The sequence below is a fragment of the Electrona antarctica genome, assembly GCF_951216825.1.
Source record: "Electrona antarctica genome assembly, chromosome: 10".
Taxonomy (NCBI): Eukaryota; Metazoa; Chordata; class Actinopteri; order Myctophiformes; family Myctophidae; genus Electrona; species Electrona antarctica.
The window spans coordinates 5326648-5341000 of record NC_136791.1 but is presented as its reverse complement, the minus strand read 5'-3'; the positions used below and the strand labels follow the sequence as shown (position 1 = coordinate 5341000).

Genomic DNA, 14353 nt, shown 5'->3' with positions numbered 1-14353 from the left:
GGGTGGGGGGGGGGGGGGGGTGGTGTCGTCGTCTGTCTCAGCCAGTGATCAGTGGTGATTCACTCCCTCTAAAAGGCCTGTAATTGATTCCGCTGTAATTGGTCAATGACAGGAGATGCTTTGGCAGAAATGGAGCATAAACACAATTCAGACACAATTTGCAGGATCAATGGGAGGCAGATAGGAAAGGGAGGGAGGGAGGGCACCCGGGGGGGGGGGGTCTCTTTGCCATCCCTCTATGCAGCACAGCCTCACTACCGTGTCCGATTGAGGCACAGAGTCCAAGCAAGCTCCGTGGATGAAAGACTTCTCAAATAGCCTTTCTTTATTTCTTTCACCATATCCCCCCCTCTACACTTTTTCATTGTCTCTTGTTCTTTTGCCCCTCTATAGCATTTTGTTTAGTTGCACACTCCTGCTGCCTGAGCTGGAGGAATTTAAAAAACAATAAGGAGAAATAAACCACTATTAACGGCTAATGACCCATTCCAGCTAGTGCAATGCTGTTTGTTCTTTTGTGACGACTGCCATTTTCCACCTTTTAAGTGCAGACATTCGGTGGGATATTGGAAGTTCTTGATGAAGTACTCTTAACTTGCCTCATTTCGTCTGGACTCATGGGGGTTGTAGAGGGTTGTCGGAGAAAGTTTCTGACAAAAACAAAGTTTGTTTATTGTGACGGGACAACGCATATTAATGAACATTACACTAAATGCAACGTAAATAAATTCACCGGAATTAGCGAATACGATACATTTAATCCACAGTCCCCACACAAAACGAAACAGGCAGGCCTGGTTTGCAGAAGCAGCGAGTGCATTCTCCATCTGGCGGCCGCCACTCCATGCCGCAACTGCCGGTTAACAGTTGCGGCAGTGCCGGGAGAAGGCGGCATCTGCCAGGGAAGCTGGGGGGATTATGACACTCGACTGCCGCTCGCTTCCGCGGCAGTGCGTTGGTCCGACATGCATCGTCATGCTTGCGGTTAGGGTGAGGGTTTGGGGTAGAGTGCCGGACTGATGCCGCCGAGGAACACTATATACTGCCTGCCACGGGTGTTCCGCGGCTGATGCCTCGCTCTCCCGTCCTGGGCTGGGCAGGCCTGGTCTGGTCTGGGCTTCTCCACTCGCAGTCAAGGCCAGGGATTTTGTTTTTACAAAATATTATTTGAAAGCTCGAAAACATGTTTTGGCAGCAAGATTATCAAATGAGAAGCCAGTCGTTTAGGTTTGTACAGTATGCAGTGTACAAGCATATTTTGACAATTAATAATAGAGTGTGTGTGTGTGTCTCTGTGTGTCTCTGTTTGCTTGTTTACAGGGATTCGAGGTGCGGAAGATAAGAGCCATTGACCAGGATCTTGGCAGGCCAAGAGGCATCGGCTACACCATCATCTCAGGTCTGTGTCACATAATCAATCAGCACATGGGGATAACGTAATCAATAACTGCTCATCATAATCCCACGGCAATAACAGACAAGTGTCATAAGCTCAGCAATCAATGGCTGCTGAGAGCACTAGTTACAGAATGTTAGAATTGAATAGGCCTTGTCTGTAAGCAGCGGTACATTATTGTGCAGTGCAATTGGGGCAGAAGTCAGGTGTCATTCAGTATTATCACTCAACACATTGGCTTGAGTGACAGCGGATAGCTACAAATAGCCGGGTGATTTTAAACTGTTCTCCACCAATGCTTTTTGAAACACTAGCCCTTACCCGTTGTCTAGAATTTGCTACGGACAAGACCAAGTCTTTGCCACTGACACATGTCGGGCGGCTGTGGCTTAGGAGGTAGAGCAGGTCGTCCAATGATCCCTGGGTCGGCGGTTCGAATCCCGGCTCCTGCTGTCCACATGTCGAAGTGTCCTTGGGCAAGACACTGAACCCTACACTGCCTCCAATGAGTCGAGCTGAGTGAGCTCGCCATCATTGGTGTGTGAATGTGGGAAGTGAGGACGCTGGCGTCGACTGTTCACCGATTCACCTCCCAATGTATGAATGAATGAACCATTGTAAAGCGCTTTGAGCACTTGGAAAAGCGCTATAAAAATGCAATTCATATATCATACATAGACATTTGATTATCACACAGTTACAGTCACAGTGCAAGGGTTCATATACAACAATATCAAGCAACATAGTCCAGTCTATTCATTATGCAATATATCTCTTTCTGCAACTACCACTAAATTAACTTAAAGCAAACAGACAAATGACTTTACTAATTTGGTTTGATTGTGGAATATTAATGGTAGGAGTATGACATTGTTTCAGCTTCCGATGTATCATCATTTTTGATCAGCAATTATAGTTTGCTTAGTTTTTGTTTTTATCAGCTCACTAGTTTATTCAATATCTCTGCCAGCCGAAGGTGGGGACGGAGATAACATTTTCACCAGTGTCCATAATGTGTGGATGAGTTGTATTTCTTCAAAACACACTTTTTTGCTACTGGTCCTACAGATTTTGTCCAGAACTCACACTAATGATGCCTGGAGTCATGTGCTAGACATGTACTGTATGATACAGATTTGTGACTGGCTACAAATTGTCTTCCAACATATTCGTTGGCATTTCCAAAAACAAGCCAACAATCATGAATGCATCAATCAATCGACTCCAGATTTGACAAAACGCAGAGACAAATGCAATTTCAGTTTTATCAGTACTGTACAGTTGGGTGCCACCGATATTGTCCCTTATCATTTGACCCATTTAGGCCTGACCTCACGATTTAAAAAAAATAGCAGACCTACAAGCTTGTAGCGCGCCACTCGGTGGCGAGCTACAGTATGAGCTTGTAGATCTGCTATTTTTCAATAGCTAAATTCTAACAATGTTTAAAACACCAAAAGGGGTTCCCGCCCAAAATGGGTTAACTGTCCTTTTGCGCAGATCACGCAAACCTCAGCAAAAAGAAAAGGACAATATCGATGGCCTCCAACTGTAGGTTGCAGAAACAAACATACACACAACGCATTATAAAATGCAAAAAGGTGTACCCATATGTCATATAAATACTGTTTCCCCCTCTGCACATTCCTGATGGATGCACCTATCGACTTTGCAAAACTGTAGGTCAGGTGCAAAACATTGAATATTATACGTTTTCTAAAAAACAGTGAGCAGAGATTTACAGGTGACTAAAGTCAGCGAGGATTAACCCTCTGTTGTGTATGTTTTCATTTATCATAGGCATAATCTTCCCTCTAAAAGTAATTACATCTTTACTTTTATGGAACATAGCGATAGTCTATCCACTCACAATTTATATTGGAGGAATCTTTCTGAGTTTCTAAGACCCAAATCGACTGGTCAACTTACATGATGAGAATGCATCGATTCTCTGATCACATCAGGTATTAAATGACATAATTTATTTTCACAAGACAATTTGTTATCGTTTTATTATGTTTCCAACTGGCAGGATTGTTTACAAAATGAGAGAGAGAGAGAGTCATTACAGGTTCATATGCAATTAGTATGGAATCTACGTTCCCCGCAGCTGAGTTTATTTATTTATTTATTCATAATCTATTATTTACCCAGCAAAGAATTGCTGACTATATGCTTTCTTTTTTTTAGCAAGCCCCTACTTCATATTCAAACAGTTGCATTCACACCTGGAAGCCCCCCAAGTCTACTCCAACTATCAGCCACTGAGCAGCTCCAATGAAGCAGTTGGTGAAGGTTAACCCATTTTGGGCGGGAACCCCTTTTGGTGTTTTAACTAAGCATTATGTTATACTTTAGCTTTTGAAAAATAGCAGATCTACAAGCTCATAGCGCGCCACTCGGTGGCGCGCTATGAGCTTGTAGATCTGCTATTTTTCAAACTTGTAGGTCTGCTATTTTTGAAAAATCGTGAAAATGCGGCACAAATCTTTGAATATATATTATTTCAGAGCGAACGTTTTTTTATTTCGACGTCAGGCCTAAATGGGTTAAGTGCTTTGCTCAAGGGCATACCTAATGGTATAGTTTTTGTGGGAGAATACAGCAAATATCCACACACACACACACATGGTATAGTAGTTGTGGGAGAATACAGCAAATATCCACACACACACATGGTATAGTTGTTGTGGTAGAATACAGCAAATATCCACACACACACATGGTATAGTAGTTGTGGGTAGAATACAGCAAATATCCACACACACACACATGGTATAGTTGTTGTGGGAGAATACAACAAATATCCACACACACACACATGGTATAGTAGTTGTGGGAGAATACAACAAATATCCACACACACACATGGTATAGTTGTTGTTGGAGAATACAGCAAATATCCACACACACACATGGTATAGTAGTTGTGGGAGAATACAACAAATATCCACACACACACACATGGTATAGTAGTTGTGGGAGAATACAACAAATATCCACACACACACACATGGTATAGTAGTTGTGGGAGAATACAGCAAATATCCACACACACATGGTATAGTAGTTGTGGGTAGAATACAACATTATCCACACGCATTCCCACAGCCTTCATTTTCCCCAGAGGCGTTGAACCTGTACAGCTTTCCCTTCAGTAGCCTAACCTGCCTACAAGTCTGTGTTGTTGCTGGACTGCAATGTTGTAAATGTGCCTTTTTTCATTTAGGCATTTCTCATATTCATCATTCATTCATAGTGTACACACATTGCCCCAGATGGAAACAACAAGGCTTGGTTGCACAGTCTTGCAAAAGGTGTAGTGCTTCAGCGAGTTGCTCACTCTCACATAATGTCGCTGTTGTGAATATCGAACGTAGAGCTAGTTGTATTGGCATTTGGAGCAGTTACTGGTTATTAAACCATTTTGGGCGGGAACCCCTTTTGGTGTTAGCATTATGTTATGCTTTAGCTATTGAAAAATAGCAGATCTACAAGCTCGTAGCGCGGCACCGAGTGGCGCGCTACGAGCTTGTAGGTCTGCTTTTTTTTAAAATCGAACGACTGACATAGAAACATAGCTTTTTCAGAAAACTGTCAGGATGTAGAAGACATTTTTAGAATCTGATCTCAGGTCAGAATGGGTTAACTAAACGGCTCTCCTGCCGTACTCGTCTGTCATCCCAATGCCTACAGGGATAAGAAACACACACACTTCCAACTTCCGCGAAGCATGTGAAGGCCATGAAAAAATAATGACTTGTGGTCAGAGTCTACAAACTGCTGCAATCCTCCTGAGCGGTTGTTTGTCTTCGCCCGAACAATGTAGGGGGTGTTGACCTGGAAGGACGAGGACGATCCTTTAGATTTAATCCCCAGGGCTCTTCCGAGCGCTACCTTAACCCATGTTGGGCGGGAACCCCTTTTGGTGTTAGCATTACGTTATGCTTTAGCTATTGAAAAATAGCAGATCTACAAGCTCATAGCGCGCCACCGAGTGGCGCGCTACGAGCTTGTAGGTCTGCTATTTTTGACGACTGACATAAACATAGCTTTTTCAGAAAACTGTCAGGCAATGTTCCCTCTAATTTTTTAGAAGACCTGTCTGTCGCCTCGCCTGTGTAATCTAAATAAAGTGTGGGCAAATGTCGACTCGGGATAGGATAGGTATTATACTGTAGTGTAGAACTGTAGATGATACTCGGGGAGTCAGGGGGGGGGGGCTCACAATTTAGTTTTTAAAGAAAACATTTTCTTTCTTTTTTTACACCAGCGTCTGTGTCTGTGCGCGACAGATTTCAGATGTGCGCAGGAACATTTGGCCATGTGCGCGCACGGGCGCACCTTAGGGGGAACATTGCTGTCAGGATGTAGAAGACATGTTTAGAATCTGATCTCAGGTCAGAATGGGTTAACTCTGAGGACCGATCCATCCATTGTTGCACTCCCAGAGTTGCAGTATAACATTTATACAGTATACAGAGTGAAATAAACACTCTTTAGGAGGCTTACATTTGACTTCAGACAGTGTTGATTTTGACAGCACATTTAGATTTTAGTTCTAGTCATAGTCTTTGGAATGAAACTTCATTTAGTTTTAGTCATATTTAATTTTAGTCATCTGTTTTAGTGTTAGTCTAGTTTTAGTCGACTAAAAACCATACGATTTTAGTCGACTAAATCTACAGTTGTTTTTTTTGTCGACAAAAATGCATTTTTGCAGGCCTTGATAGGTGTCGTAATGCTTGATTCTATACTTGGTTGCATGCTGAAAATAGCAGATCTACAAGCTCAGAAAGCATTGCGTGCTGCGACGCGTTCTGAGCTTGTAGATCTGCTATTTTCAGCATGCAACCAAGCATACAATGACTTGTCTTTTAGTTCTACTTGATCTCTTGTCCACTAGTCTCTGTCATACATTTTAGTCTAGTTTTTATTTGTTGACGAAATTGTCGGTATATTTAGTCTTAGTTTTAGTCATGCTAGCTCAGTTTTGATTTTGTTTTTTTATTTAGTTTTTGTCAGTGAAAAAAGGTAGAAAAAGGTAGAAAGTTGTAGTCGACAAAATCAACACTTTACTTCAGACACTAACCTTTTAAACTCCACATGCCCCCCTGGTAGAGGCGGAGACAACCAGGGCCTTTTAAACTCCACATGCCCCCCCTGGTAGAGGCGGAGACAACCAGGGTGGTACGATACTCTGTTTCCCCAGCAAACAGGCCAGGTGGCTGGCCTTGGTGATGAAGATAGAGGCGGAGACAACCAGGGTGGTACGATGCTCTGTTTCCCCAGCAAACAGGCCAGGTGGCTGGCCTTGGTGATGAAGATAGAGGCGGAGACAACCAGGGTGGTACGATGCTCTGTTTCCCCAGCAAACAGGCCAGGTGGCTGGCCTTGGTGATGAAGATAGAGGCGGAGACAACCAGGGTGGTACGATGCTCTGTTTCCCCAGCAAACAGGCCAGGTGGCTGGCCTTGGTGATGAAGATAGAGGCGGAGACAACCAGGGTGGTACGATGCTCTGTTTCCCCAGCAAACAGGCCAGGTGGCTGGCCTTGGTGATGAAGATAGAGGCGGAGACAACCAGGGTGGTACGATGCTCCGTTTCCCCAGCAAACAGGCCAGGTGGCTGGCCTTGGTGATGAAGATAGAGGCGGGGACAACCAGGGTGGTACGATGCTCTGTTTCCCCAGCAAACAGGCCAGGTGGCTGGCCTTGGTGATGAAGATAGAGGCGGAGACAACCAGGGTGGTACGATGCTCTGTTTCCCCAGCAAACAGGCCAGGTGGCTGGTAGAGGCGGAGACAACCAGGGTGGTACGATGCTCTGTTTCCCCAGCAAACAGGCCAGGTGGCTGGCCTTGGTGATGAAGATCACTCATTGTTAGGCCATCTGCTGACTCACTGGCTGACCTCACCGCTGACTAGAGGAATCTGACCCTGTGCGTCCATGAAGTATTCATGTGTATGGGTGTCGGTGCATGTTGTACATGTGCACAGGTGTGTGTGTGTGTGTGTGTGGCGGGGGGTGTTTGCGTGTGTGTATGTGTGCATGCATGCGTGCGAGCGAGCGAGTGAGTGAGCGAGCTAGTGTGCATGTGTCTGTTGCCATGATGCATGTGTGACTGTATGTGTGTATACATAATCACCGTACACTGAGAGACCTCAGCCCAGGCCCAATTAACCCATTTTGACAGATTCAGATTCTAAAAATGTCTTCTACATCCTGACAGTTTTCTGAAAAAGCTATGTTTCTATGTCAGTCGTTCTTCGATTTTTCAAAAATAGCAGACCTACAAGCTCGTAGCGCGCCACTCGGTGGCGCGCTACGAGCTTGTAGATCTGCTATTTTTCAATAGCTAAAGCCTAACATAATGCTAACACCAAAAGGGGTTCCCGCCCAAAATGGGTTAATTTGTTGGGTTCATCATCATAAACGCCCCAATTCCCCCTCCGTCTTTGCACACCTACTCAGTCTTACTTACCAGCCCATGTTGTTGCGTGTTGCGTTGCGTCGTGTTGTGTTGCTCGCAAAGTTGAAGGCCCCCCGAGTTAATCCATGTTGGGCGGGAACCCCTTTTGGTGTTAGCATTATGTTATGCTTTAGCTATTGAAAAATAGCAGATCTACAAGCTCATAGCGCGCCACCGAGTGGCGCGCTACGAGCTTGTAGGTCTGCTATTTTTTGAAAAATCGAAGAACGACTGACATAGAAACAGCTTTTTCAGAAAACTGTCAGGATGTAGAAGACATTTTTAGAATCTGATCTCAGGTCAGAATGGGTTAAGCTCCAGAGGAGAAAGGCATTAAAAAGACATTAACCCATTCTGACCTGAGATCAGATTCTATAAATGTCTTCTACATCCTGACAGTTTTCTGAAAAAGTTTCTATGTCAGTCGTTCTTCGATTTTTCCAAAATAGCAGACCTACAAGCTCGTAGCGCGCCACTCGGTGGCGCGCTATGAGCTTGTAGATCTACTATTTTTCAATAGCTAAAGCATAACATAATGCTAACACCAAAAGGGGTTCCCGCCCAAAATGGATTAATTAGGGTGGTGCGTTGTACTCCCAATCCTTTGGAAATCAAGAGTTATAGCGTTGCACTAAAGCCCTCATGGAGATGGAGCCTGTAGTAGGCTCCATAAAATCATTATACACTAAAGTTTGATAGATAATGGAATATGAAGGATGACGCTACGCAGTGTCAGGAGATTAAGGTGGGTGGGTGTGATTGTTGGGATGAGGGAGTGCGTGCGTGCGTGCGTGCGTGCGTGCGTCCGTGCGTGCGTGCGTGCGTGTGCGTGCGACCGTGCGTGCGTGCGTGCGTGCGTGTGCGTTTGGGAAAAGTACAAGTGTTCCATGCATGCCTGTGTGTGCTCTACTGCACTCTTGGAGGGCGTGCTTGTTTGCAGACCGTGTGACTGTATTAAAGCGCCTCCCTTCTACTCCTCTCCCCCGACCGTCCTCAGAGGGCACGACTTACTTACTCCTGCGGGACACGTCTCATTAGCTCAGTAATTAAGATAAACGAGGTTTTAATTGCAGCTGTGATTTATGCTAATGATCCTGGGACCCCGAGATGAGGATTTCCTCTCTCTCTCTCTCCAATCAGTGGGCTAATCTGGGATTTGATATGTACAAGAGAGATCGTATTGCTGCACAGCGTTCCGCCTCTGGTTTTTGCCGTTGATATTGTTTGTGTTGTTGGTAGAGTTCTCGCTGGGGTTGGGGGGTGGGTGAGGGGGTTCACATTTGGAGTTAGTGCCCTGCTGGACCCATGCCAACTTCACCACTTTTCAACCTATCTATCTTCATATTTGGTCTTCACTTCACTAATGTTAATGATAAAATAGCAACAATAATAATAGTAGTTTGATAGTTTGATTACTGATTAGTTGTTTTTTTAGATAGATATATAGATAGATAGATTTTATTTCGGTCCATACAGGAAAAAAGGAGTACATACAGACGTACATACAGTACATTAATATCCACTAATAATAACTAGTGGTACCGAAAAGGTGAAGGCAGAAGCCGAGGCTTATTGCGCCCACCCTTTTTGAACATAACTCAAATTACACTAAGCAGAGAATGTTGTCAGACATAGATTTCATTAAGAAAAAAAACTAAGGTTCTGGCCATTGAAATCTAAGCCGGGCTTAGATTTGGCCTATATTATGAAAAATAAAAAAACAAAAACAAACAAATGTTACAATGTTAAATTAGTTGACAGTGTATTGTTCATAAATTAAACAACGACAAGGCGATCCTAGTTAAGCTGGAGTCAGATACTCGTGGGGAATCTGGGGATACTTTGTGTTGTTAAATTATATAGTTGTGTGTGTAAGGTCGAACACAGGGGTACTATCCGCAGCCTATCTCTACACTTCTGAAGTTAAGATATTCCTGATGTCTTTATCGCACAGCGGAAGGACTTCTAACAGACTCAGTTTCCTGCTGCCTTGGTTGCTAAACTCCACTTCATACAGAAAGAACAGCTCTCTTTCCAGATGGTGTAAGTTTAACGTGGGGTCATCTGGAAATGTATGTGTACCGAATAACATAATGTAGAGGTCCTCGGAATGGTTGTAATGATTTATCTGCACTCCAATGAAGTTGACGCTGCTATCACAGCCAAGATTAGAAGGGTCAGAACATTCTCCTAAAATGAACTTCAGTGGCTCTACCAGATAGTCAACACACACATAGTCAACACGCCGACGTAATTGCAATGTCATGGATTATAATAACAGTGTACTATCTCACTGCCTAATGCCTGATGTATCTTTGGTTGCGTGCTGAGTGGCTCCAACAAAAGATCTACAAGATCACCGCGCGCCATATCGTGAATTTGTGATGGATTGTAAATGGTAAATGGTGCATTTATATAGCGCCTTTATCCAAGGCGCTTTACAGAGATTGTGCATTACATTCACCCATTCACACACACATTCATACACCGATGGCAGCGGAAACCATGCAAGGCACCAACTAGCACATCGGGAGCAATTAGGGGTTCAGTGTCTTGCTCAAGGACACTTTGACAGTAACTCTGGGGGGAGCCCGGGTTCGAACTGGCAACCTTACGGTTACCATCCAGGCACTCTACCCCTGAGCCACCGCCGCCCATTGTAGATCGGTTATTTTTGGTGTGCGACACCAGCGCACAACTAAGTATGAATCGCATTTAACTGTACTTGTTTTCTTCGGCTGTAAACTAATAAAGACAGAATGCCCCCAAATGAACCTTAAAAATGAACTCTGAATTGAAGTCAAATCACAGAGAGAACAGGTTTTTTTCTGAGAAACTGAGTAATAGAAGTAATAGAAGGAAGCCAAATTCTGTTTCATTTCAGGGAAGTCACTGATCCGCGCTGGCAGCGCTCCGGTAATAATTACAGCTATTTTGAGTTTTGACCTCCCCTGGTTATACTAATATCATCCAGTTGTAAAATGGCACTGTATCTTATCTGACACGCTCACCTGAAGGAAAACCTGTGCAGTTATCAAAGCACAGATGTAATCCGCCAGATATAAAGCCTCATTACATTCCCTGAGCCTAGCGCATTTTGCCGCGGGCAATAGTATGCCAAGTGATGGTTATTACAGTGCATTTAACCCATTTAGACCTAAGTTCGATTCTACAAATATATTCTAAAACCTATGTTTCTATGTCAGTGGTTCTCAAACTATTTAATGTCAAGGACCCCTAGAATTATATGTATTTGGCCGCCGACCCCCATCTGAAAATATGTTGTTCCAGGGACCCCTGCAGAAGCAAAGATTTGAGTTAAAAACGTTCGCTCTGAAAGAACATATATTCAAAGATTTGCGCCACATTTTCAGGATTTTTCAACAGCTAAATCATAACATAATGATTAACATAATGCTTAACACCAAAAGGGGTTCCCGCCCAAAATGGGTTAAATGTGCATAAAACTTTTATTTTTTTAAGACAGGCAACAGCTTTAGACCTGTGCCCGGTAATTGCCCCATTAGGAATTACAGGAAGGATAACAGGATAGAATTGGGCCAGGTGTTCAGGTGTTGTCTCATTTTGCAGCAGCATGTTCAGGGAATGGGATATTTACTGGCTCACTTACTTGTTTTGCTGTGTTCCTATGGTTCCAGTCACTTGTTTTGCTGTGTTCATATGGTTCCAGTCACTTGTTTTGCTGTGTTCATATGGTTCCAGTCACTTGTTTTGCTGTGTTCCTATGGTTCCAGTCACTTGTTTTGCTGTGTTCCTATGGTTCCAGTCACTTGTTTTGCTGTGTTCCTATGGTTCCAGTCACTTGTTTTGCTGTGTTCCTATGGTTCCAGTCACTTGTTTTGCTGTGTTCATATGGTTCCAGTCACTTGTTTTGCTGTGTTCCTATGGTTCCAGTCACTTGTTTTGCTGTGTTCCTATGGTTCCAGTCACTTGTTTTGCTGTGTTCCTATGGTTCCAGTCACTTGTTTTGCTGTGTTCATATGGTTCCAGTCACTTGTTTTGCTGTGTTCCTATGGTTCCAGTCACTTGTTTTGCTGTGTTCCTATGGTTCCAGTCACTTGTTTTGCTGTGTTCATATGGTTCCAGTCACTTGTTTTGCTGTGTTCCTATGGTTCCAGTCACTTGTTTTGCTGTGTTCCTATGGTTCCAGTCACTTGTTTTGCTGTGTTCATATGGTTCCAGTCACTTGTTTTGCTGTGTTCCTATGGTTCCAGTCACTTGTTTTGCTGTGTTCCTATGGTTCCAGTCACTTGTTTTGCTGTGTTCATATGGTTCCAGTCACTTGTTTTGCTGTGTTCCTATGGTTCCAGTCACTTGTTTTGCTGTGTTCCTATGGTTCCAGTCACTTGTTTTGCTGTGTTCCTATGGTTCCAGTCACTTGTTTTGCTGTGTTACTATGGTTCCACTTACGGTCAGCGCTACTAAATGGCCTTGATAGGGAGCCCTTCTTGCTTCCCATGTATGACGTAGGAACAACAAGCAAGCTACACACAGTGAAGTCAGTAACTCTTAACACTACATTACAAATTTAACACAATACTTTGCAGTAGTAATTCACTGTAGTTTAGTAACACACAGCCACTCCCCGAGAATAAGTGACTTCCTTGGCACGCACTCTCTCTCTCTCTCTCTCTCTCTCTCTCTCTCTCTCTCTCTCTCTCTCTCTCTCTCTCTCTCTCTCTCTCTCTCTCTCTCTCTCTCCTCTCTTCCCTTCAGGTTGACCTTGTAGGACAGCCAATTAAAGGTCTCAACCAATAAATACACAGCCAGTCACACTGATATCCACACAACACATATTCTCACACCCATGCCGTCAAGCGGGTGGCCGTGGCGGCGGCGGCTGGGGATGGATTTGACCATAAGGCACTATTTCCCGTTTGGAGGGGTCTCGGGTTTGAGCCCACGTCAAACTGTTGCTGTTTGGTCAGATGTTGTCTGGTACGGTTTGAGCATCAATTAGAATATGTTGGTCCACGGGCAGAGAGAAAGCCCCCACTGGAGTCCATGGCCATCAGTGGCCCTTGGTGCTACTTTTTATTTTTTATTTTTGCTATTTGAAAATAATCAATCTACATTGTAATTTGTAGATTTAGACAAACTTTCTCTTTTTTTGTCCATGGCACAAAACCTTTCATATTGGGGTATATGGGGGCTAAATTCAAATACATGTAGGTGTAATTGACATAGAAATGTTTGAGAATCAATGGAGTATTAATCACATACTGTAGCGCACGCACGCACGCACGCACGCACGCACGCACGCACGCACGCACGCACGCACGCACGCACGCACGCACGCACGCACGCACGCACGCACGCACGCACGCACGCACGCACGCACGCACGCACGCACGCACGCACGCACGCACGCACGCACGCACCCATGCAGTGCACACGCGCACGCACCCACGCAGTGCACACGCGCACGCACGCAGTGCACACACGCAGTGCACACATGCAGTGCACACGTGCACGCACGCAGTGCACACATGCAGTGCACACATGCAGTGCACACGTGCACGCACGCAGTGCACACATGCAGTGCACACGCGCACGCACACAGTGCACACGCGCACACGCACACACACAGTGAGGGAGACTGGGACAGAATCAACTTGGATTCCTCTCTAAGAAAGATGTTGAGCCCAATGCAAGTAACACACAGTTCTGTAAACAACTTGCACTGTCGGAGCTAGAAGATAAATGTCTTGTCCAAGGGCTTTATACACATAGCATTCTAGGATGAAGCTTTTCTACTGGGTTGTAATATTGACACTAGTAAGAACATAGTCCACTGTCTACCGAAGCCAATGAAATAATTGGACTTCCCTCAAGTCTTTATATCAGACCATTATTTATAAACGGTCCGTTTTAGTTTTTTATCTTTATCTCTTTTTATCACAGACAAGCACAATCTTTAAATGAAATATTGGCCACGCGACACAGCTTGTAGATCTACATTTTTGCTCGCTTGATTGATTGATAATTGTATTAATTAGACAATAAGATGCAAACAGTACAGGGTACAGTAAAGCAATGTTGGTCCAAAAGGACACTGAAGAAACCTTTGCGGTGTTGTTCCCATTCTGGTCCCATGCCTTCATTCACAATAACCATAACAACAACAATTTCAATATCTCCACGGAAGATTATACACTTGCTGAAAATAGCAGATCTACAAGCTCACAATGCGTCGCAGTGCGATGCGTTGATATTGTAGATCTGATATTTTCAGCATGCAACCAATGACGTGTATTTTACTTATACTGGATCTCTTGTCCACTAGTCCCTTCCTAACATTTTAGTCTAGTTTGTATTTGTTGACGAAATTGTCAATATATTTAGTCATAGTTTTAGTCACCGTAGCTTAGTTTTAATTTAGTTTCCATTTATAGTTTTCGTCAGTGAAAACAAGGTAGTCGACGAACATTTTTCGTCACAGTTTTAGCCGACAAAATCAACACA

At 44.0% G+C, this 14353-nt stretch overlaps 1 protein-coding gene across 1 annotated transcript in view; it reads left to right on the top strand.

Annotated features, from left to right (window-relative positions):
- cdh23 (cadherin-related 23) overlaps window positions 1-14353 on the top strand; it is a gene marked incomplete at its 3' end in the record, with an annotated part of 389228 nt that overhangs the window by 72472 nt on the left and 302403 nt on the right. Inside the window, exon 6 of the mRNA XM_079512237.1 lies at window positions 1321-1399. Coding sequence (XP_079368363.1) covers window positions 1321-1399 — 79 coding nt within the window. The remainder of the gene's footprint in view (window positions 1-1320; window positions 1400-14353) is intronic.